The following is a 22,176-nucleotide window of genomic DNA, read 5'->3' as shown; positions in this document are numbered from 1 at the left end:
GTTTTGTAGGTTTATGGGCTGCAAAATGGGTCCTCGGCCTTTTCTGTTTGGTCTAGCTGCCCTTTTTGTGCTTCTGAAGTTTGAGACCTTGCCGGTTTCTTTGTAACAGCTGCAACTCTTGCAAGACCCCATGCAGAGTAGAACCTGCCTCGAAACATTCTTGTAAAATGGTATATGTCACTAATAAGCTTTTATGGTGTCTGTGTGATGATGATGTTCAGAAATTACAGGAATGTAATAATGCCAATCTATAGTTTATGACCTTCCTAGACATATTTGTACCTGTTGTGCTTTTGTACCTGCATGTGTAACTAGGCAGGAAAGGTCATGTCTTCAATAAGATGGGCTTCTTTGTCAGGTTTGATTGTGGGTTTTGCTCCGCTGAACAGTTGGTTCAGCCAAAAGCCTTGTCACTTGTTGATGTCTTGACTTAGTTTCCAAATGCATATCAGTTCTTGAGAGAGGCTGTTTTAATGTGCTCTTCATGCAGGATAATTTACTGGTTCCCCAGCCCCAATAGAAAGTCTCTGACTGATGGATTGTGCTGTGTGTAACTGAGAAGCAGCTCCAAGGAGCAAAGATAGTACGGTATATTCCAGCTAGAATGTCTGCTATTTTTTGGTCACTTCTGTCTTGATTTTTTTTTTTTTTTGGACTTCTAATAGACTTGATGCGCACTCAGTCAAAAAAGGAAACTTTCAGTTGCATTAATTGGGGTTTTTGGTACATTTGTGGAAGTTTATTTTTAATTTCTCCATTATGCTATTTTGACCTCAAGTCAAAGGAGGAAGATAGCTGTACGAGCCACAGCTGAGGTTCTCCCTTATGTTTTGGTACTGTCCTTTACACAGCCTGTCTGTCTTAAGTATTATTTTGTTTAGGAGATCCCCTCAGCTGCTGGTTATATTCTCATCTCTGTCAGCTATTTTACACTGGCTTCTTGCCCACACCTGCTCTTGCAGAGTCGGCAGTGTCACAGCCGTCCTTGGTTTCAGCCTACTTTATCCTGTTGTGTAGCCAGGCCCCCTACTGAGGCATCGGTCTATGGAAGACGCTTTCTTAGAGAGTCCAGTGTTCAGGATTCCACCATCACATAGAAAAAGTACTTGTTGGATCTGGCAAGACATGTTTATGAAGCATTCACCTAACTACTCCATCCTGAAACTGCATTGGGTATTAAAAAACACATTCTGCCAGTTTGACTTTTTATTGTAAGACTTTTTTTGAACTTTGGTTTAAAAATGAAACAAATACAGAAATAAAGTTACTGCCGTTGCAACAGCTATTTTCAAATCACTGATTCTTGGATTGTTGATCTTCCAGAGATGTGAAGGTAAAAGTGTGCAACAAGTGACACCTGGACGGCCTCAAATGCAGGCACTGTAATGCTCCTCAATGAGATGTTTTTTTTAATGTCATAATCATCAGCAGGTAACCCATATTTCCTGCATCTCCAAGGCAGCTGTTAAGCAAACATAAAACCGGTTGTAGCTAGAGCCATCCAGCTTACCGGCAGCCTACCGGTGTGTAAGAGGAGAAGAGAGTGCTGTGACAGCGTAAGCTTGGTGTCACAGGTGTCCTCTGCACCTTGCTTGCAGGGCCATTTTTTTCTTTGTTACCAGGTTGCTTAGTACCAGAAAGTAATGTTTGCTGATGACTTCTTGTGAAGTGTATGTGATATTGTACTGTATTGCCACATTTACCTTGATTGCTTCCTTTTCTGATACCTGTGGTTAAAAAAATTGAGACGCCATGAATAATAAAGTAAATATTTACAAAAGTGACAAGTCACACTGGTGCATAGTTCTTGAACTGTTGGCTGGTCAACACGTTGAAACTTGGCTACTGTATTGTGTGCATACAGACTGATGAAAAGTGTAACTATGTTAATTTCTCTTGCTTTCCGTTTTCCCTTGCAGAGCTCCAGAGATCATTTTGGGGCTGCCGTTTTGTGAAGCCATAGACATGTGGTCACTGGGCTGTGTGATCGCGGAGCTTTTCCTTGGATGGCCGCTGTACCCGGGAGCACTGGAATATGATCAGGTAATGGCCGGATGGATGTAGGGGCACCACCGCCCTTTTCTACACTGCTCCCTGGCAGCCCTGCAGTGGTATTGCTCAGGCCTGCATCTTTCATTGAATTACCTGTTTTGAAGGTATTCATTACTACAGAACTCTCTGTACTGCACTGTGCAAGGCTCCTTAAAACCCCTTCTTCATATACAGTGTGTGTCATGTGCCTATGGTGTGCAGTTTCTCACAGGAACACGATAAAAGAACCAGATGTTACCTAAGCCCTTGGATTTGTTTTGTGTGTACAGATTTAGTAATTTTGAATGTTACTATGAAACATACATCAGTTCTTCTGTCATTACTGCTCTCAGTACACATGCATACATATGTACTTTGGTAAAATTAAAAAAAAAAAAAATCTCTCAACTAAAAATATATTTTAGGCAGCACGGTGTTAAGGTACAAAGCTGAGTATGTGTGCAGATGGGTGTGTGTCTGTGTGTTTATGTGCACATGTGCGGTGTTGCGTGTACGTGCATGTCAGCATGTGCCAGGGTGGGAGGTGAATAGAAAGATAGAGGATGAGCAGAAACAGGCCCAGATTAGTGCAGTACTTCCTGGTGATCTGTGGGGAACTTGGTGAAATGCCAGCACAGTGAAGCTATGAGAAATATAGCAGAGTGGGAGGTGGTGGGTGGTCCTCCCAGCATGGTCATTCATGCAGTGTTTTCATTTTCAAGTATTTCAGCCTCATCTCAAGTGATTGGCCATGGGGAGCAATGTGCTGCAGCTCAGCTGTCAAACCCCTTTTTCATCCCTCCAGCCCATACATTATACCTCAGGCCTGCATTGATTTCCAAAGCTCTCGTGTAGAAGCCAAAATATTTCCAGTGTCCCCAGCTTGGTGTCATTTTTCACAGTTTTCCAGCTCAGAAAAAAGCAACAGCAGTAGCAACTCTAGCCCTCCTGGTTTGGTTTTGTACACACGGGAAAAAAAAAAATGGATTTTGCACCTCTGGAGTCCAGGAGGCATCCAACCTTGTCAAATGTATATGGGTGGTACAAGTTAAAGTTTACTAGTCAGCCAAAGTATAGATGGCTTTTAGCAGTAGCGGCATTCATCCAGAGGCATGGGGTGAGCGGAGGGAGTGTACAGAGGGTGCGGGGTGATATCCCCTCCCCTGCTGTGGATGTGCTGATGAGCACAACACATAGCAGGCTGAGATTAGCCCTGCTTCAGCCTTCTTTGTCTCACTAATAGTGCAAGAGCTGCATGTCTGTCTGGCCAAGCCTACGATTACTCCGATACGACAGGCAGCTGTTGCTGTATTAGCGGTGTGCCCTTTATTAGCATGTCTGCCAGGGCCTTGTCCTAGGGCTTCAGGTTACATGTGGAGGGGTGAGGTAAATGCCACTCTTGGGGTACCTGGAGTCCAGACTGCCTGTCTTCACCATACTCTGATCATGGGGTTAGCCTTGCTGTTTGCTGTTGTAACTTTTTTTGCCATTATGTTATAACCATTGTCCAACAGCATTAGTTTTTAATGTTACTGCAACTACCGTGTTTTATCAGTTTATAAAGTGTTCCCCTTATCTGCTTGTTTAAATATATCTATCTCCTAAGGAGAACCCTAAAGAAAACTTCTGTGTGATGTGGGGTGTCACCCATGAGTGCAGTCACGATGAGTCTCGATAGGTTGAGCACTTTTGGCTGGCTGTTCCTGGCTCCTGTTCCTTTCGGGGTTCTAGTTCCACCTCACACAGCAGAATATATTTATAGTGGTGAGCCAGGGTTCCTCTGCCCAAGCCGATCAACAGCTTCTCACTTCACAGACACACCTCATGCTACAACTGTGCTTGAATTCTATATCCATCCATGCACCCTCATTGCTTCACTCGTGAATTAACTGCCCATCCTCTTTAGACTCCACTCCTTAAACATGAGTCAGCTTGCCACAATTCAAAGAGCCGAGAGTTGGGATTATTTTGAAATACTGGTGGTATGCCTTCCAGGACATGACAGCTTTGTCAGTCTTGGATAACCTCATAGACATACCTTATTCTCTTTTCTGAGTGGTTTTTTTGCTGCTGTGTGTAAACAGTGGCTCTTTAGTAAAACCAAGATCTCAAGCTTTTTAGCCATGAGACAGCAGCATCCCAGTATACAGATAAACCTCTGTTTACATAAATTCGACTTGAGTAAGTCTATAGTTACTTAAATTCCAGGCATACATGTTATGTACGGATAGCGCTTTTTTGTTACGCGCAATTCGGCGTAATCAGACAAGGCAGGAAGCTGCATCTTCCCAGTTCTCGTGTGTTTTGAGCTGTGATCGCATCTCTTTTCCTTAGTGCTTTTTTGCATATTTTCCACTCTTTTTATTATTTATAATACTTGGTGGTAAACGTGCGCTTGAAGGAAAAACGAGAGCAATCTTGCAAGCATACAACAATTGATTTGGAGATTAGACATAATAAGGAAGCGTAAAGGTGGGCAAAGATTGTCTATAGCACGCGAACCAGGTTTAGCCGTATCGACTGAATACGATGGTGAAAGATGCTGCACGTATAAAGGAGCACATGAAAGGAACAGCTAGCATGAAAACAATTATGAAGAAACATCAAGGTCCAATAACAGATGGAAAAATTAGAAATTACACAACAGCAGCACCCTTTTGTGTGCCAGCATATGACTAGATGTAAGGTAAGCACGCATAGTACAGTATCGTACATGTACTGTATGCGGTAGTCTTTATTAAATTTATGCTTTATAGAAATGTAAAAATTTAATTGACTAGGCCTATGTCTTACTAGTGTTTAATGTCTGACATTTACTAAAAAAAATTTTGTGTAATTTTTTTTATACTCGTGTTTGCAACAAATGCAAAGGAAATGAGAAGGCTGGGTTCTGTAACGGGGGGAGAGGGAATCTGACGTAGGTAAATTTCGACTTACGTAAGGGGTTGAAGAATGGTCTGTTTGCGCAAGTCAACCGGTGTCTGTTTTCAGGGCAAGTGAATTGCGCTTGTGGGCTGTGAACAGAATGAACATATTTAATTGTGTACCTATGTGGTACAATGGGATGAAGTGTATTGTCTTATCCATTTAAGTAGCGGAGCCGTTTGGTTCACGGCCTGGACAGTTGAATTAAGAAGGGGAGTCAATCTCAGAATAGCCTCATTCATGGCTTTGACTCATTTACACATTATACATAGTAAAAATGTGAGTTTGAATGTTTGTGAGGGGTCTTGCAACACAAAAAAAAAGATTGTCAAATCTTCTAACCAGTATGGGCACAACTGAGCTGCTGAAATGGCACCTGTGGTGAAAATCAGGGAGATGGCATGAGAAATCTTGGAATGCCATAGTGCTTACCTTGGTCACTCGCTGCAGTGACACCATGCTGCTAATGGAAATCTGAATTTTAACACCTCTGTTTCTTCAGGGGTGAAGGATTCCATGAGCTTGACTGTTAAATATACTTTTATCACCCTGACATCACACAGGCCACATCTTAGTTACAGGGGCCGTGTTTGCTTTCAGCCGAATGTTTCTTGTGCCGAGAATGTTGATTGCAAACAAAGACGTTAGTCCAATGTTAGTAGTGTTGAAGTATTAAATTAACACTGTTTAGACGTTTATAGAAACTTGAGTCATATATTGACATTTGCTCAAAATATTTTGAAAGCTGGAACTTGTAGTAGCTGTGAAAAGGCTGGTGAGTGTGATTGGGATGCTGTGCTTTTCTCCAGAGTATGAGGGTTTGGGTGGGGCTGTTTTTTTTTTTTTTTTTTTTTTTTTTTTTGCCTTGGAATAAGGTGCAGACTGCAGCACTAAAAACTGTTTGGCAATATTTAAAAAAAAAAAAAAAAATCTTCTGTACAAATAGACAGTATCTCATGTACATTTGCCTGGATTAGGGCATTTGCTAAAAAGGTTAATGCCCCCTTCCTTTTTTTTCCTCCTCACCCCAACAGATACGTTACATTTCTCAGACACAAGGGTTACCCGGTGAACAGCTGCTGAATTTGGGGACGAAAACAACCCGTTTCTTCTGCAAGGATTCGGATTCACCCTATGCTAGTTGGAGACTGAAGGTGTGTGCCTCATCCACTGCAGCCATGCCTTCTGAATCAGGGAGCCTCATCTGGGCTCTGCGTGAGACCACAGCTGCCAGACGGCCCCAATTTTAACCCTTTGCTTTGCCTCTGCAGACAACAGAAGAACATGAGGCTGAGACAAGCATGAAGTCAAAGGAAGCCAGGAAGTACATCTTCAGCTGTTTGGATGATATAGCGCATGTAAGTGCAGCTGTTATGAATGCAATACATGCTGCTTATCTTCAATTGTTTTCTCTTAATACCCATGTTTGTGTCATGCAGCACAGCAGATGTATTTTCTCATTTTATATCACTGAAAGTAGTGAAATTGAGACTTTAAGCTTTCATTAGTTAGACCCTGCAGGCATTGGAAATACCTTGCTTAAGCAGTAAGTTCATGTTTTTGAATGTTAAAATGAGATGGCCATAGCCGAAGTGTGCACATATGTTTGCAGATGCGCAAGTATTATGTGTATTGTTGCCTCTGAAAACATTTGTGCATTGATCGGTGGTATCTAATACAATTCAAGTGTCACATATCAAAAGTAGATCATAATGGATATTGGTATAAATCATAATTTGCCCATATCCTTCCAACCTACTTCATCAGGTGAACTTGGTGATGAACTTGGAAGGAAGTGACTTGTTGGCAGAGAAGGCTGACCGGAGAGAGTTTGTCAGCTTGCTGAAGAAGATGCTGTTGATCGATGCTGAGAAGAGGATCACACCAAACGAAGCTCTGAACCACCCGTTTGTCACAATGCAACACCTTCTGGACTTCCCACAAAGCAACCAGTAGGATCCTGCTCCCAGCCCTATTCTCCCTCTGCTTTTTTGCTTCTCAAGCAATGCACCTGCAGAGTGTTGCAGTGCTGCAGCCTTTTTTTTGTTTTTTTTAGCTAGCTTTGTGGGACATGACCTGCATGATAACGAACATCGCAGGTGTCCTACATGCTGAGCATGCTTCTCTTTAAGGTCATACCGATGAGTAAAATCAATTGTTCATTGTTTATGTTGGAAAGCATTAGATGTGCTGCTTTCTAACCTAAGCTTTAAAAATGTTAACATATTAATAACTGAAGAATAAAGTGTTATGTCTTTCCATCCCTAAAGCTGGAAATTCTTTAGAAATATTTACAAGCTTGCAAATGTGTATTTTACTGGAAATTAAATGCTCCTAGTAAAAATTATACAGTATAGTCCAGTTACTCATGAATTTAAGAAAAATGAAAGGATTTTTTTTTTTTTTCCTTAAGTTGATAAATACTAACCAAGATTCGTTTGTCTCTCCCCCAGTGTCAAATCTTGTTTCCACATCATGGATGTGTGCCGGTCTCGGTCCAACACGTATGATGTAATAAACCGCAATAAGACACCATTTATGAGGCCTGTCAGCTCGACCAATGCAGGCAATCTGACTGTGGCTTTCAACAAGATGGGCACTGTCCATACACAAGTAAGCCCCCTCTGATAGATTGTGTGATGGAGAAGGGTGCTTTGTAGTTTTAAACTGTGTGGCCTCTTGCGGTGAGTGCTGTGTTTACACTGACCCTTTCCCCTTGTTATTTCCACTTTGCTACTGTAACAAAGTGAGGCTTCACCATGGGAGTGAAAGCTCTCCCAGTTATTGAAATGAGTTTGTGTGAGTGGATGGTCACTTGCTCTCTTTCCAGGTGCTGTGCAGAGGCGACTAAGAGTGCTGCATGCAGATGCATGTGAATGAACTAAGCCATTATGTAGGATGCGTTGCAAACAAAAACGGGCCATTAGGATTCATAGAACTGGCCATGGCAGAAATATGGGATGCGATTGTTGGGCAATGCTATTTGGGTAATGCAGTATATCCATCCTGCTCTTGTTTGAAGGGCAGTTATAATCTGAACAAGCACAGAACCAGTTAGTACCTAGTCAGCTGTAGTTGAGATCTGTTGGTTCAAAAGCTATGCTTTCTGGTGTGTGTTTCAGGTGGTGGATGTTGTGATTTAAAAAAAAAAAAAAAGAAAAAAAAGGCAGTCCTGGGCCGCCTATTGGTCATTACACAATTCTGCACTCACATGATGCTCTCCTCACTCTGCAGTTTTGTTGTACTGAAATAAGTTTGCGAGAACATACAGTATGGAATTGCTGGGCTGGGCTTTGCCAGAGCTGAATAACTTATCATTACAGCACTTCGTTTTTCATTGAATTGTTTTTCATTTTGTCACCAGCCTTTTGACTAATATTACACTCATTTTCAGAAACTGGAAGGTAAAGGAGAAAGTTTGCCATGGGGGGGGATATTTCACATTACTCTTCCCCCCCACTCTTTTTGTATACAATAAGAAAAAATGCAAAATTGGGTTTAATCACTTAAGTACATTGTAGTTACACAAGTTTGGATTTTGTTTGAATCTGAATTTAGATGGATTCAAATTTTTGTATCCACTGGATTTAATAAAACAACAAATGGCTTTCATTTCTTGAAAGAACACATGGTTCCATGTTAGCATTATTCTTTTGTTCAAACCTGCATATGTGGAAATTATTTACAAGATTAGATATTAAATTTATGTAGTTACTGTGTAACTTGTAGCCTTGTTTTTTCAGATATGGATTGCTTTAGTATAATTCAGTAAATAAAATTAATGAATTATGCCCATTATTTAATTAATAGTTTAGGTGTTGGCAGGCATTGAAAGAAACGCCTGTTGTTTTGTGAAGTTCTGCATTACCTGACTGCAGTCATTGAGCTTTACAATGTTGCCATCTGTTGGACTATTGCTGACAGTGCAGTTATTTATGGTTTTATCTGTTCATTTACCTGAATGGCATATTCTTGTAATTGTCATGGCAGATTTGTTCCTTTTATTGTAAACATTCCTGTACAGCAAACAGAGGCTTATATCCCCATCGCCATCCCTTCTTCCACCCTGCAGGCTATAGCACCATCTGCTCCCTCTGTGATGCATCCGGGGATATCGTTGCAGACAGGAAGTGCACAATTTGGCTGTAACGATTCTTTTCAGCAAGCCTTGATTCTTTGCCCCCCAGCCATTCAAGGTATGAGTCTCTGGAGACTGAGTTCTATTTTTTGCCCCTTCATGTATATTTGGATAGTGTGATGATAGCAACCTTTGAAAGTTGAATACCTGTAGTTAAAATTTTTTTTATTTGCAAGTGAAATTGATATTCTTACAATTATAAAACCATGGTCAGTGTCAGTAGCACTGAGTTATAAAACCATGGTCAGTGTCAGTAGTTGTATTTTCGCTGAGATGTACTTCGCTTTGGAGAAAAGCATCTGATAAATGAAAAAATGTAAATGTAAACCATTGACCTTTGCATTGTTTGTTTTGTATACTTAACTATACTGTTTGTGTAAATATTATATATATATAAAAAAAACTGGTAAAGTTAAGTACTTTTTTCAAGACATTACAGCAGGGCTCTACCTGGGACTTCGTAGGCTGCCTCGCATTCACAAATCTTGTCCTTACACATCATGCTGCTTTACATACAGGAGTCCCCCCAAATCCAAACAAGCCAAATGGCTACCCAGTGAGAATGGAAAATGCCATGCCACTGGTGACCCAAGCCCCTGCTATACAGCCTTTACAGATCCGACCTGGAGTCATTACGCAGGTAAGAAAGAATATGTAATCTGTTTTGTCAGTTTGTCTGTAACATTCAGCCTATATAGTTTACTTTTTGTGGTCTGATTTAAATATGTAGGTTTGAATGGTGATCTTTCTGATGGTATGACTGTGACTGACTGTGTCTGTGCCATCCAGCAGACATGGTCTAATCGGGCACAACAGATTCTGGTCCCAACATGGCAACAGGTGGCGCCAGTGGCTCCTCCTCCTTCCACAACACTGCCATCTGACACTGTGGCCGGCCCACAGAGACTGGGAGACTGGGGGTGAGTTGTTGGCAGGACTTCTTGTATTACCATAATGTGTGGTGGTATTGGGACCACGTGTCACCAACTCGGGGAATGTATGTGTGCCAGGAAAGCTGAACCAAATGAGAGAATTCAATGGGGAAGGAAATGAAATGCCGAATACAGAGACCTCAGTGGGAATAATTTGAAACCAAATAGTTTATTTCATTTATTACTGTCATAAAACTTTGTGAAAAATATCAGCAATAATACCCACAAAAACCAGATAAACATAATATATACAGATAACACAAACAATAAAACACGAAAATACATTAATGTCATGTTCAAAGACGGGAGTCTTCAGATGTGATGAAAAAAATATGCATATATTTGAATTGAACAGGATGGTTAAGGAAGATGGAAAGGTTTTGCTTTGAAATTCAGTGTACAATTCAGCCATGTGAAAGTAAAAGAAGGATCATAAAACTGATCTACCCATTCACCTTTCAGAAAATATATACCTTGAGATAACAAATGCATAAAGGGTTTGTTACTTGTATGCTGTATAGTTTTCACTTTAAAATGAAGCCTACAAATTAAGAAAAAGAAACTGCAAATAAACAGAACCATTTCAGAACTTACTTAGAAACAGTGCATGACTTTCTTCACAAAATCACAATTAAGGACAAAATAAACAAACCTGTACAGAAATTGTAGACCCTCACGACCACATGCCTTGAAAGTAGATTTTAAGAAAAACAAGTTCTGTTGTTTTGAGCCATTCACACACTGGCCATGCTGCTCTTACAATTCAAGCTGTATTAATAGGTGGACCTGCTGCATGTCAATTTAGAGCAGATCATATAAAATATTATATATTAATTTATAAAGGAATCTGCACTGTGCTAAGAATAAATTTATGCTGCTAAACTAAACAAATGAAAAACACCTTGTTATCCACAGGTTAGGAGAAAAAAGAGAAATGTTTTGCTTTCTTTTGAGATAATACACAAAAATTAGCTGCAAATTTGCTGGTTCGTGTTATCAGCCTCACTTGTTCACCGTCTGTTTTCAGAAAAGTGCGGCCCCATGGCAATCATTACAATTCTATGATGCCCCAGCCTCTTCTGACTAACCAAATGACCATGTCAGCCCACCAGCCAATAAGCATAGGCATCGCACATGTGGTTTGGCCACAGGCAGCTGCTAGCAAGCGAAACAAGCCCTGTCAAAACAGGTAAGGGGCTTGTAGCAAGCATCAGCTGTGTTGTGAAAGTTGCATTTTTGCAATTTTTATACATTCAGTTCCACATTGCATTAGCCTTTTTAAGAAAGACTAATTGCTTGATATCAAGTTAACAACAGATAAGTTTTCAGTTAATAATGAGGGAAAGAAAAGATGGCTTTATGAGCTATCAGTTCCATTTTGTTTAATTGTTCTCTGTTTCAGCCCTTGTGTCCCTGATTGTGATTTCTTCTCATGTTACTTTTGCAGGACAAATAATTTTGTGCACAACACCAATACCCAAAACTCAGCATGCCGGTCCCCAAAGATGCCTGACCCTGTAAAGAATGTGGAGAAAGAGGATTGCTCGGAGGCAGGGCGAGAGGCAGAGCCAGAGCCACACGAGGAGGAGCCAAGCTGCTGTGAGGCAGGGCAGGAGACTGATCAGTTGACTGTCTCCCACAAACAGCGACAGACTATAGTCATTGCAGACTCGCCGAGCCCCGCCATCAGCGTCATCACCATAAGTAGTGACACAGATGAAGAGGCCGAAGACACCCAGAGACACTCGCTGGGGGAGTGAGTACAACCTTGCCTTAGTTAGTGTCCCTCACACACTCTAGTTCTCACTTGACAACCAACACACTCTGAATGGTGTGTTCATGTTAAATCTCATCCTGCTCCATAAGGATGTAATTGTCTGAACCCTGTCCTAGTTATTCTTTCTTTCTCTTAGACACATCTCAAGTACACTCTGTACACATTTTGTTGGCCTTCCCTGTTCCTGATCACGGTGGCCTTCCTGCCTACAAAAGGCCACAGCTGAATTTGATATTTTCTGTTTGCAGCCTCTGTTGAAATCTTGGTGTTTTCTGGAAGCCTTCAGTGCTTAGATTCAGTGTAAAAAGCATTAGAATTTGAATGAAAGGGTTCTTTTGAGGCTGAGGCTTTATTTGTAATGTATGTCTTCATGCGGTCTGTCAGGAAGTCTTAGTATGTATCGGACTTATTGCACTTGGTTAAGATATTCTGTACTTTCTTTGACTGGGAATTTTGCCCTGCAGGTGTAAAGGCAGCCCTGACTGTGAAGCGTGCCAGAGCACGCTGACCATGGAACGTGTGTGCTCACTCAGCAGCCCAGATAGCACCCTGAGCACCAGCTCCTCAGCCTCCGTACAGTCCAGTCCCTCACCTTGCAAGAGGGCCAACAGGTACCCGCATGTTGGGACCTCTCTACTGCACCATTCTACAGTTACTGGAACAGTGCTTTTGTGTTCTTTTCAAATAAAAGGTGGCTTTAAATGTCCTTTAAGACTACTTATTGACACCATTTTTCCTGAAGATATTTTCTTATGCAGGATTTTTGATGTCACTGTGTAATTATTCTGGCCTGATCAGTTACATTTAAGAGGGGCCAGATTTTTTTCCCCCAGTGATGCAGTGTGACTTCTCTGGCCTCTTACAGCATGTCAGATGATGAGCAGGAGAGTGGCTGTGACACAGTGGATGGTTCGCCAGCCTCAGACTCTTCAGGCCAAAGCGACAGCCCATTCATGGAACGCAGATACTTGAGTGACGGTAACCAGAACCACCAGAGCAACGAGGCTGGTGTGCCCTCTGGGGCGGAAATCAGCAAGCCCAGCTTGCGCACCATGGTGGTGCCCCCCATGAGGGTGCAGAACAACAACTCCATTACTGATGAGCAGATGGCCAACACAGGTGATCACAGCGCTGTATCTCATTCAGTATAAAGCACAACTAGTTTTGGCTCTCCTGCTGCCGGGTCAGCATCCTGTTCCAGTTGTACTTACCAGGTGCAGTGTGTTGTTCAAAAGACTGGAGAAAACACCCCATTTAATTGCCAAAAATCTATCAGTTATAGCAGGCTTATTGATTTTATTCCCTTTGAGATGGCAGGATAACTGAATAACTAACCATGACTTTTAGATTACACACCTGGGTTCCAGCAGTACCACTTTCCAGGTCAGAAAGCTGGCACAAGTGATTGTAGCATGATTGTGAGAGAGGGAGTCACCAGTGCTGATGTCTGCTTTGCAGGTCACATGTCAAGGGCAGGGGATAACACCTTTGTAGGTCAAAGAGGCTGTCACAGGTGACTCTGGGTGCGCTCTATCAGTCAGCCTATTTTCATGCGTGGACCTCAGCTCTGAGTGGACATACCTTCACTCTCTTTCTATATTTTTTTTTTGTTTTTTTTTTTTGTTTTTCTTTGGGTGGGTGTGTGCGCGTGCATACTGTGGAATATATATATATATTACTGCTGTGCTATTCGAAGTGCATGGCACAAAACTATAATACTGCCTCATAACACTTGACATAAGCATTCAAATATATTTCAGCAGCTGTGATGACAAATACTCTAAGTATGTAGTGCCTTGCAGTTGCCATAATAGGTTCTCACCATTTTCAGAATGTCTGTGTCAGCCATCCTGAAGGCTTCATAGGGGCTTTGTGGCATGCACTTCAAATGGAGTGTAACCAGACATACACATCAGTGTTCGTTACCAAGCTAAGCTTGGCAGTTGTGCTAGTGCTGTTTAAAGGCCCTCTGAATGGCAGGTAATATATAGATCTTTGAACTGTAAACCTTCTCTACAGCTGGTGTGCCTTGATGTCACCTTTCACAAATGAAGCTTTCTCATGTCCTGCTTCACACTTTCATACTTTAAAGCTCCCAGCACAAACTTTTTTAGTTTCTCAGATGTTAATTCTAGAAAAGCATTTCACTTCTCTATCGACACACATGGACTTTGTGATTAATTGGCTTATGCATTTCTGACATTAGTTATGACAGACCATTAAAAATGGGAAGATGTGAAAACATGTTTTTCAATCTTAAAAGTTTAGATTAAAGCTGGAATTGAATCAGAACTTCACCTACCTGTCCCAAATGCAGCACTGGTTTCAACCAAGGTGCTTTAACCTCTGTTTGGCTAACTGTACAGGACAGGAGGGACAGCCTGATCCATTCCATCAGCTTCAGTAGAAGGCTTGCTGATGTACCGGTATGTTTTCTCCAGGCTTAGACTCCTCATGCCAGTCCAAAGGGCGCTGTGCCCCTGGCCGACTGAGCCACCACTCCACCCCTCTCCTCAACCGCCAGCAGAAGGTGACATCTACATTTCAGCAGCAGCACCTCGGATTTGGACAGGTCAGTTCTGGAAGCCAGCAGAGTGCAAGTCAGTTGAAATTTACACAATGGAAGTTAACTAAAGGTGTTTTGTCTGACCTCAGTTTGATGGACATGGCTCATATCTGTCGTTATTGATTTTATTTTTGTTGTTGTTACATTTTTTGTTTTTGGTTCAAGATTTTAACATGGCAATATGGTATTTACACTCAGGGGCACTGCAAATCTGCAAAACAGTATTTTTATGCTGAGATTGTGTAGCAGTTCGCCCAAAGTCATTTTGTTCATCCACAAAGATTCATTTGTCATTGAAAGGCTTGAACCTGCTGTGCCCTTCTGCAGGTGCAGCATTACGGCTCCTGCCACCAGGAGTGGAATGGAAACTACAGCCACCGACGCCAGCAGGCCTACATCCCACCCACGGTGCACGGGCACACCTTCGCCTTGCCCCATGGCAGCCCCAACCACACTACAGCACACCCCCACATGGGGGGGCATCAGCCCGCCCTTCTCTCCTACCCACCCGCCGGACCTTTGGTCACAGCCGCTCCTGTGGCCCACATCCTAGCCTCACCCTGCACCACACGGCCCGTCCTGCAGCCAGCTTACAGTATCTCTCACCCGGGCGGCATCGTACACCAGGTGACTGTGGGCATCAACCACCGGCTGCTACCCTCCCCCACCATCCACCAGAGTCAATTCAAGCCCCTCTTCCCGCCCCACTCCTACATCGCCTCACCTGCCTACGCTGGGTTCCCCCTCAGTCCCCCCAAACTCAACCAGTACCCATACATCTGAGCTCTGGGCTGGTTCGCAAGCAGGCGGCCCGCCCCTAGCCAGTCTTCAGATGAAATGTGTTGGGGCGACAAAAAACATGGTTTGCATCTTTAAAGCCATGGCACAACAGAAAAACATATTTTTTGAATCGTGTAGACTTGGGTGCAATTGAAACTTTGAGCTTTAAAGAGTTGAAGAAAAAATGAATAAATCAAACTCAATTTTAATGTGTTTTGCACATTTGATATACCTTCCCATTGGATCTTCTATGGTTACTCTTCAAAACAGGTGAATATCGGGGGTGGAAGTCACCTTTCACTCCCATTATTTTTCTATATTGCCTTCTATCTTGTGCAAGACACATCTCCATTTGTAAAGCCATCCCAGTATCTAGTCCTAGGGCAACAGACGCACACATGTCTCCAGTGCGGTGTAATTGTTTGACTATTCGTACCTTTTCAGTGTCTTCAGTGTTTTCAGTGTCGAGTCACTTATTGGAAGAGGTTGTTCCTCACGCTGCATGTCTTTTGCATGGGCAGAAAAAATTAAAGGAAAGATGCCTAGACGTTGCTCTTATTGTTCGTGTCCTGAGACGCTGCATTGTAACTCGTTTCCACACATAGTGCCTTAAATATTTGAGGTTGTTAATGTTACTACTTATATATTAATGTACTGGACTGCAGCACTTGAAATTCAAATCTGTTGACACGGTCTGTCCGTGTATGTGTGTGTACATGTCATTGTGTACACCCCCACACGCATACATCTGCATTGATGCTATGTACTGCATCGAGCAATGGTTATGTTTGGGTTCACTGTACAGTATATTTGAGAAATGGAGTTTTTTTTGGTCCCTTTTTGAAAGACGGCATGCTTTGCTGAAGCAAATGTTTGCTGTTTGTTTTTGGTTTTTTTCCCCCCGAATGAACTAGTGTACAAAGAGCAGACATTAAATATTGCTTAATATTTGATAATCAATTTCTATTTAGTATACTCTTACTAACAGTATTTATACTGTTTAATGAAACTGCAATACAATCTAAATACTTGCTGATTTTTGTTGTTTTATTTTGTTTTCCATTTTTATTTTTTTGGGTTTCTTTATTTTTGAGATATTTAGACTTGTGGTGGGCATGGCTTTGGTTAGATAAAGACAAAAATGCAAATAGCTGAATAGCTTCACGGTTTGGATTTATCTTAGCTTGAGCAAACCATGCAGTATTTGGTATTTGATATGGTGTGTGTCTCATTCATTCATATATATATATATATATATATATATATATATATATGTGTGTGTGTGTGTGTGTGTGTGTATATATATATATCTATATATATATATATATATAAAAAACATAGACCTAGACTATATAGTGCTGAAGCTTGAAAAGGTGTGAGTTGTGTGCAATTTTCTCATTTATGCATGTGATGAAATTTTACTATTTTCCTTTTATTATACCATTTGTTAAGGCTTGTTGGTGTCGACTGCTTATTTTATACATTCCGTCAGGGAGAATATCTATATTTGCTGTGTGCATTTTTTGTTTGTTTGCTAGTATGTGCATAAACTTTTTGTCTTTACTTTCAAATGAAGTTGCTTTTGCAGCACCAAAGACTGTAATTGATTTCCTAAGCAAGGTAGCTACTCTTTGCATAGACCTCAAATATGCTGTTGTTCTGGAAATGGGGTAAATTTAAATAAAAAAAAAAAAAAAAAAGGTGTTTGAAATGATTGAGGCTATGTTTAGCTTTTGGGCGAGTAATAAGTTGTATCCTTTATCTTGAATGTATCATAGATAAGCTGCTATATAATGATTGCCACTTCAAATAGCTGTGAAATTAGGTGATTAACTTAGTTCAATCTTAGCATTCTTATTTTTGTATCAGTCTAATTACCTGAAATAGAAGTGGGTTTTGATTTTAAAATTTTGCTTTCATGTTTGGAGTGTCATTGTAACTACTGTATTGCAGAATTTGGAAGTTAGTTGCATTTGTTGTTTTGGGGGTGTGTTTTTGCATCAGTATTTTATCCTCATTAACCTTTGGGCTCATCACTGCATATAAATGGATGTATTGATGTAACTTAATTTTTGTATGTTTTCTTATTGGCATTTTGTAGACATGTAAAGCTATAGCTTGCAGGATTGACTTAACTTTTCATTGTGGCAGTTATGTACTAACATGGTTATTTTACTCCAGGCTGTACAATATGATTATCCTTTCAGTACAGTGGTAAAGAAATGCCAAGGCATTCTATAACATTTCTTCATCTTACACACCACTAAGCACTTGTATGACTGTCAATAAGCTAAAATGGGGGATGGGTAGGGTGAAGATCATATATATGCCTTTTCCTCTCTGAAATGAAATTGCAGTGTTGAAAATGTTTGTCAGTGACATGAATTTTGTGCTAGCAGTTTGTTTTCAACCCTTAAAATGATTTTAAATCCATTTTTATTAACTATATATGAATTGTACATTTTCTACAGATCGTTTTTAACCTGTTCTGTGTAGTCTTCGATCAGAGGGGGATTATTATATAAGTCCTCTTTCAGTCAGAAAAAAAAAAATTGTAACTCTTCACTTAACTATATAGGCAGTCTGATAGGAAAGGAAGCATCTTTTTAGTCTCTCTGCCCCTTTTTCATGTCAGAGTGGGCTTTCTGTGATTCAGTGACCACTCCATTTCCTTAGTTGACAAACAGTGTTAGCAGCACTGTATTTGTGCCTTGAGAATCGGTGGTTTAGAGCACTGAAGGGAATACTTGCATGTTCCTCTTTCTACTCAGACCACTGGACAGAGATGGGTGTGGGTGGGATGGGTGGGAAGGGGGAGAACAGCAAAAAAAAATCCATACTACAAAACCAACAGTAATTAGTCGCTCCAAAACTTACAGTCTGACCAAAAAAGTCTCACCCTGTCTGTCACTACAGGGATCTAAATATCCAGATACTCTTTTTTGACAAGTTGTTGTTCAAGCAGAGTAGAGGGACAGCAAAGGCGTTAGACATTTGTGTCTCTCATTTCAGGAGTTATTGCCTGTCTACAAACCCTCAGCAGCACATTGCACAGTGGCCAGCCACTGAGAAAGGCACTTTGTAGGTGTGTAAAGGTTTCCTTTTTTTGTTTTCTTTTTTTTTTTTTTCCTTTTTTTTTTCCGACGTTCTGAGGATTACGTCTCTGGATTACAAAAAACAATTTTCATTTGTTTCATTGGGCTGTTCTGTTGTCAAGTGTTCTTAGATTTGCTCATAGTTCTCAATAATGGAATCATTCAGTCTAGTAAACCTGAGCACATTTAATTGTCAATGTCAAAAACTGATGTATTTTTTCATGGAAAAAGTCAATAGCAATGAAAATAATGGACTGAAATGTGTTCTCAGTGCTTATCACACAGGGCACAATAGTCTCCTATTCAGAAAGCTTTACTTATACACTGTGAATGTACAACATACTGTTTAGAGAGATTATTCATGGTTTTCCACCATGCAGAAAGTCCTGCTCAACTTTTGGATAGCTTTTTAAGGAAAACTGCCTTTGAAAAACCTTTAATTCTCTCTGGGACCTCGACCAATGCAGGTGGTGTAACTAGGGTGAGGTCCTGTAGTTTAAAAAAATTTAAGATTAATGAATACGATTTGAAAATTTTGGAAGTGAGTGGTTAGGTTTGTAGGCATTTTGAATTAAAAAGCATGACCTTGACAAATCACATGCTGAATATTTGTTGTCTGATAATGCATGTGGAACTTACTTTGATTCTTTTCTGATATTATGTACCAGCAAATATGCCTGCACAAAATCTCCATGTTAACGAAAACTAAAGAAAATGCGATTAAACTGATTTAAAACAGTTCCAATTCAATCATATCAAGTTTGAACAAAGCATTTTAACAGAAAAAAATTCAAACACTGCAGTTTTTAAACTTCCATTATAATTAATTTGCAGTTATTTTATCTGATTGGTATTCTTTTAGAGATGCTTACAAAGTTAATTCAGGGTCTTTGTATTAATCCAATGTGCTACTGTATTAATCTTAAATCTTTACTACTTGGTTTGACTGCTTTTTATCTTTTTTTTTTAATTTTTTAATTTTTTTTTTTTTTAAATTAAAAAAAAAACATTTATTTCCCTTCAGGTTAGCTGTGCTAGTAAAAGTTAATTCACGCTGCAAGTTATGGAATCTATTTAGATTACACAGCAGATAGACTTGATTACTAAATTTGAACTGTTACTGTTTTAATATTTGTAGATTTTGTGGCTTTTTTTTCCTTTTGTGTTTTTTCTTTTTGCTTTTGATTTTATGCTACACTAGTTTGCCATGTAGCAATCGCACTGTGCAATATTTACAATATGAGGACTGGGAAAATAAATTTCTGGATGTAATGTCTCTTACAGTTTGCGATAGTATTTCTCTCTAGTTCTCAGTGATTTAAATGTGACCAAGCCTTCTGTACTTTGTCACAAAAAGCGGGTTTTCCAGGTGACTATTTTGGTGAGTGTCAAAATAAGAATTTATGGTGTATTATTGTCAAGATTCACTTTGAATTAAAAATATCTATTGCTGCAGTAAAATGTGTTTTTTGTTTTCAGTACATATATAAGCAGGCTTTTTAATTTATTTTTTTTTAACCCCCTCTTGCATTCCAAGAACTTTTTTTTTTTTTTTTTTTTTTTTTTTAATTTAAATTTGATGAATTAATTTTTATTTTGGTATAGTATACAACGATGGCTGTGTACTGCCACCTCTTGGTTGCAAACACTATTTTTAGCCAAAAACTCCATAAACGTTTTATGTTTTTACAGGTGGTTCCTGATTTACGATGTTACATTCCCCGAAACCCATAATAATTGAAACATCGTAAGTTGAAAATGCATTTAATACACCCAATACACCTCTGTGAGACAGAATGGGAGATACAGATCGCTGTCGCTGCCCAGCATCGCAAGAGAGTATCGCTCTGCATAACGCTTGCATAGGAGAAGAAAAGAAAATTCAAAGTATGGTTTCTACTGAATTTATATTGCCAGCTCACCATCATAAAGTTGAAAAAATCGCAAGTCGAACCATCGTAAATTAGGGACCACCTGTATTACATTTGCATAGTTTCCTTGTTCAAGTATGTGCATAAAGTTTCAAGGGTACAAATGGTATCTCTCCTCCAGGGTCTTGCATTTAAGGTCATCAGTCCAAGTTCAAACAGTTAAATCACTTCTAGTGTAAACATCAACAAAATGTTTTCAAGATGAACATGCAGCATGAAATATCCATTACTGTCAAGGCAAAATTTCACCTCACGTCCCCCTTGTATTCAAAATTTCTCTGAATTTGAACACTATTTAGTTTAATAACAACTGGAAAGCACCAACTACAACTATCATAGCGTCAATACCCAAACATAATAAATACTGCAGTCCATACTTCAGGTTCTCTAAAAGATGCTGCATTTTTGGTGGCTTCCCCAGACTATTCACTTAAGTGTTTTGTAGTGAAATGTACAGTTGCATAGGCCTGTTCCAATATGTAAATGCCCTCCGTTATTTTCGGGCAGCACCTCCTGGGATTCTCCCTGTTCTTTCCCACCAGCTCCATTTGGCCCAAACTAATCTAGCTCCGGCTTGCCGCCACCCCGCTCAGGACAAGCGGCGTGTGTGTGTGTGTGTGTGTGTGTGTGTGTGTGTGTGTGAGATCCTCAACTCACCCGGGGCCTATATTTTCACCAAGTTCCAAATGGCTTTAATAACTTATCGCATTCTACAGTTAAAGCTGTAACCTAGCACTCATGCAGTGAACTATGGGATGTGACTGTAATCGTATTTCCATTAGTTGTACATACTGCTTTATAAAAAAAAAAGCTGAAAACATTTTTAATTTAAAAAAGTCTCACCTGTAGTCTGCAGATGCAATAGAAAATCAACTTAACGGACCCTGCTTCCTTTTTACCACTCTGAATATGTTGCTTGGTGCTGTTGAACAACAGCCTCTATTGCTTTTAAGTCCAATTTTTAATATGTGTACTTATCACATTTACAGGTGTACAAATACCGTTTCTTCAATATTATTGTTTAAAGTGATTGGAGAGGCTGCCTTTGGACCCAAGGGTTGCAGGTTCAAATGCCACCTCCAACTGTAGTACCCTTGAGTAAGGTACTTAAGCTAAAATTACTCAGCTGTATACGTGGGTAAATAATAAGTTGCTCAACATTGTAAGTTGCTTTTGAGAAAAGTGTCAGCTAAATGAATGAATGTAAATCCTGTCATTAAATCCCAGGATATTTGAATTTGTAATCGGAAAGAGAAGGCTTCTCTGTTACCATCACCCTCCCTACCACCGCTCATTCTATCAAGTCGCACCATCAGGGTGCCCTATCACCCTGATGGTGCGACTTGGTTCCCACTGCAGGCATTCTGGATTGATTCTTATTCCTGACCATCTGAGGAAAGAGCTGGGGAAGCTCTGATGGGAAAGTAGCAGGGCCCAGTGGTGCGGTGACTGATTTATGTGACCCTCTGAACCACCGTCATGGAGTGGGTAGGCCAAAGCCCTAAGGTTCATGGGAAGAAGCTGAGAGGTCTCTACTACAGGAAGCTCTTTTCCTTGGCTATGCAGCTGCATAATTCTTGTACGTGCAAATGGACATTGGATTACTAAATTAGTTGTTCTCAGCCAGTTCATCAGCGCTCTTGAAGAGGAATGCCGACAAGCTGCACTGTCACTAGCTGATGTCCCTGACTGAAGGGGTCCAGTTGGCGGAACATCACATGCCAGTGTCTGAGTACACTCTTCTGCATCCCCCAGATGACTGAGGGACAACCCCCTAACCCCAAGTCTGGGTCTGTGGTGATTGTCTGGACAACCCAACTCAAGCAAGCCCACCTCTTTGGGAGAGCCTACTGAAGATAGTTGTTGGTTGGGGGTGCCCTCTCACCCTGATGGTGCAACTTGGCTCCCACTGCAGGCATTGTGGTGAGATGGACCACCTCAGTTGTGTCTGTCCCACTATGGAAGTTAAACCTCACAGACCCCCCTGCACTCAGCTGCAGC

The 22,176-nt window shown here is 40.6% G+C and overlaps 1 protein-coding gene across 5 annotated transcripts in view; it reads left to right on the top strand.

Annotated features, from left to right (window-relative positions):
* hipk3a (homeodomain interacting protein kinase 3a) overlaps positions 1-16,374 on the top strand; it is a 45,009-nt gene extending 28,635 nt beyond the window's left edge. For 3 of the 5 annotated variants that reach the window (XM_029256155.1, XM_029256152.1, XM_029256154.1), the window contains exons 3-16: positions 1,920-2,043; positions 5,991-6,110; positions 6,228-6,314; positions 6,724-6,908; positions 7,410-7,569; positions 9,029-9,152; positions 9,613-9,734; positions 9,884-10,014; positions 11,054-11,215; positions 11,474-11,782; positions 12,268-12,414; positions 12,669-12,922; positions 14,245-14,375; positions 14,697-16,374. In XM_029256155.1, the coding sequence (XP_029111988.1) occupies positions 1,920-2,043; positions 5,991-6,110; positions 6,228-6,314; positions 6,724-6,908; positions 7,410-7,569; positions 9,029-9,152; positions 9,613-9,734; positions 9,884-10,014; positions 11,054-11,215; positions 11,474-11,782; positions 12,268-12,414; positions 12,669-12,922; positions 14,245-14,375; positions 14,697-15,152 (2,512 nt within the window). In that variant the 3' untranslated portion in view covers positions 15,153-16,374. The remainder of the gene's footprint in view (positions 1-1,919; positions 2,044-5,990; positions 6,111-6,227; positions 6,315-6,723; positions 6,909-7,409; positions 7,570-9,028; positions 9,153-9,612; positions 9,735-9,883; positions 10,015-11,053; positions 11,216-11,473; positions 11,783-12,267; positions 12,415-12,668; positions 12,923-14,244; positions 14,376-14,696) is intronic. The other 2 variants (XM_029256153.1, XM_029256156.1) reach the window with 2 other exon arrangements.
* Positions 16,375-22,176: the final 5,802 nt, after the last annotated feature.

The sequence above is a fragment of the Scleropages formosus genome, chromosome 11 (assembly GCF_900964775.1).
Source record: "Scleropages formosus chromosome 11, fSclFor1.1, whole genome shotgun sequence".
In the NCBI taxonomy this organism is placed as follows: domain Eukaryota; kingdom Metazoa; phylum Chordata; class Actinopteri; order Osteoglossiformes; family Osteoglossidae; genus Scleropages; species Scleropages formosus.
Note: the sequence above shows the minus strand (reverse complement) of the source record. Positions and strands in the feature narration are given on the sequence as shown.